Below are 3,162 nucleotides of genomic sequence, written 5' to 3'. Positions count from 1 at the left end.
CCCCCCCCCCGGGCACTCGGGTCGGGGGGGGGGGGGTTTGGGTGCACCCCTCCGCACAGCCGTCTCTCTCCTCTATGTACGAGGCAGATAATAAACGGGTGCTCTGGTACTTAACGTGCAATAGCTAAATACTTTCCTGATTTAGCCCGTAAAAGCTACAAACAGGAGCAAATCCTAAACAAAACCTCGGTGCAATGTTTGAAGAAAAGGTGGTGTTCATCACTGTAATATAGTTGACATAAAATTTTTTAAATGTTAGGAAATTATTCTTCCCCCATGGAAAATATCGATCATAAATCACCTTTTTGGTCTTATTTATTTTTTCTTAATGCAACTACAGTTAAAAGAAGCATAAACAGACCTGCCTTAAAATGCTGAAAGCTGAAAAATGTATCCGTTTTTGAATTTTCAATAAACCAAAACTAAACCTTTTTAAAAAACATCAGTTATTTAGACAAAGCGATTTTCACTCCAAGTAGAAACATTTTCTACCATTTCTACCGAAACATTAAAAATGTGATAACTCTTTAAAGAAAACCATGCCTCTGTTACTTTTCAGCATACGGCTTGCTTTTACCAAGGCTGTTAAAATTAGCAGCAACTAGGCTTTCTTCTCATAAGCGTTTACAAAACTGGTAAGAAGTCCCTCACCACCATGAATTTATTTCTGACCCCAAAGGTCTGTGCTCTGATGCTGTGAATAGAGTGGTGGACCAAGAAAAGGGGAACTAAAATTCATGTTTTAAATTACAGCTACCATTCAAACACGACGTTTTAAATTGAGGCCAATTAAAAGCTTGAGAGAAAAACATGTAAGACCACAGTATATAACAATAACCTACAACAAAATATATGTTCTAATCAAAAGAGCAAGCAGCTCCAGTTTCAGAATTTAAACATACTAATTTTAATACTGACCAACAGGTGTGTCCTCTGAAAGGCTGAGAAGTGCCATGTTCCCGTTTGTGCTTCTGGCTCCATTATCAAAGAAATAGGGGGCATAATTTGCCTGAACTGCAATTAAAACAAAACAGAAGCCAAAGAAAAGCATTTTGTAGGTGGCAGTTATTTGGCTTTGCTACCCGACTCTCAGTAAACACGAGCTCTTTTGGGAATACTGTGAGTGCGTAACATACCCCGTTGCTGCACTGGACTTACAGAACTATATCTGTACGGATGTTTTTAATAAAATTACCCCTACATGCCACTGTGCCAGTATTCATGCAGCAGCAAATAAAGAAAGAGGGGGGGAGGGGGACGACACCGACACCGATAGAAACAAATCAAGTAGCAGGATCTCTCTAAAAAATCTCAATCAGTTCCAGACAGCTTAACTGCAAAATTAACCTTTTCAGCTGGCAATGACTGTAGACCTCTCCCCTACCCTACACATACAGGTCTGAAACTTTCCCAGGGCCTTGGTACCTTACCCAGTATTCTAAGCACATTCTGTCTTAAAATTATGCCTACTGTATGAGCAATTAGCCATAATTAAATAGTTACTTACTTGCTGCCAGACAACAGCAAACAAAGTTAAAAAAAAAACAAGAAACAACAAATTAGTTGCCATTCTACTGACTGACTGTTAGAGATTCAAAATAGCCCGTTTGACACACAACTCCAAATCTATAAACACAGAGGGTAACATTTGCACAGGGATCAGTCGCCAAGGAAAATATTTCAGGACAACGTTACCACATCAGTAAGGATTACTACAGGATTTAAGGTTATGCTTGTATCCTCCTATATTTTTACTGAACAAAGCGATTATTGTACTCACCCAGGCAAACGTGCACCAAACTGAGAAATAAGGAGGGGGTGAAATGCCTTACATGCTTCATCCCACTGAAGAAAGGGCCAATTTCTTCTCTCTTTCAAGGGCTTGGGGTTTTTTTTTTTTCCTTCTCTCTGAAAGGTCCAGGAAAGTGTCCTTCAGACTGATGTAGTGGAGAAATGTGCAAGAGGCAGTAACAGATGCTAAGATGTTAAGCGGATGACACGTCTTAATTTCTGAGGAATTTAAAGAAGCTCCTTCCTACCACCTAATTAGACCAATTACTTTGCAGGGAGCTGTGGGACTCATTTCTGAGACAAGATTTGGAGGAATCGGTGTAACTCCCATAGGTTCTGCTGTTAGTACTGTGTTCGTGCTGTCCAAACACCCAAGTCAGGGAGAAGGTAAAGTAGAAAGTCGTTTTCCTTCTGAACTCTATCTTTAATTCTCTAAGACAGTCCTCTGTTTTTGAGAGCTAAAAGAAATTTCTCTTTATTTTAGCTTTGGTAATCTTGAGAAACTACAAAGGAAGAAAATCTAACATTAGCAACAAACACTAAACGTGATTGTTACCGTTTTAAAGGGAACAACCGCATTTACGATAGCAAAAAATACACAAAATTGGATACTAAAAATGCAGGAGTCAAAATGTTCTTTTCATGAGCTGGCCTGTTCATTTAATTCTTAAACTGCGTGAATTTCTGAAAGCATCTTTTACCTTCAGCAGGTAATTATTAACCAACATACTAAAAAGTGTGTTTAACCACCACCGTGTGGAAAAAGTTAACAAAGCACCTTTTTTTCATTGCTTGTTTTGGTTTTCTGCACATAAAAGGTGTTTGCACTCATTTAAAATATAAATCATCCGATAAATTATAGGGTTAAAAAAACAGCCGCTCTGGGAAGTTGTTCACAGACAAAGCTTCTGGCTGCTTAAAAGGAACTTCATCGGTCATAATACGCGGCTTCCAATCAAGGAGATGTTTACATAGCGGCTTAGCTGTGTAAACTTGACCTGAGGCAAAGCACTCGCCCTTTAAGGATGTGTTAATGGAGTTTTCCGGTTTTTTAATTAACAGCCTGCATTAAAGAAATGCCTAAGAAATTAATCAGAGCGTTCTCCATTGCAACGCTTTAAAACGTGAGAGAAGCTACACTTTCTTCCTGGCAGAGACCCTTGACGCTGGTGCTGACGGCGTGCGGCACGGGTGCTGGCGAGATGGGTGCTGGCGAGATGGATGCTGGTGAGATGGGTGCTGGCGAGATGGGTGCTGGCGAGATGGATGCTGGTGAGATGGGTGCTGGCGAGATGGGTGCTGGTGAGATGGGTGCTGGCGAGATGGATGCTGGTGAGATGGGTGCTGGTGAGATGGGTGCTGGCGAGATGG

General features: G+C 40.7%; 1 protein-coding gene across 1 annotated transcript in view; it reads right to left on the bottom strand.

The window, feature by feature from the left end:
• Positions 1-1,841, bottom strand: part of CDHR1 (cadherin-related family member 1) — a 50,651-nt gene extending 48,810 nt beyond the window's left edge. The window contains exons 1-2 of the mRNA XM_009334611.1: positions 1,781-1,841; positions 919-1,014 (exon numbers count right to left, since the gene is read on the bottom strand). Of these exons, the coding sequence (XP_009332886.1) occupies positions 919-1,014; positions 1,781-1,841 (157 nt within the window). The remainder of the gene's footprint in view (positions 1-918; positions 1,015-1,780) is intronic.
• Between the last annotated feature and the right edge of the window lie 1,321 nt (positions 1,842-3,162).

This window comes from Pygoscelis adeliae, unplaced genomic scaffold (assembly GCF_000699105.1).
Source record: "Pygoscelis adeliae isolate BGI_AS28 unplaced genomic scaffold, ASM69910v1 Scaffold361, whole genome shotgun sequence".
In the NCBI taxonomy this organism is placed as follows: Eukaryota; Metazoa; Chordata; class Aves; order Sphenisciformes; family Spheniscidae; genus Pygoscelis; species Pygoscelis adeliae.
The sequence above is the reverse complement of the archived record's forward strand: the minus strand, read 5'-3'. Positions and strand labels throughout refer to the sequence as shown.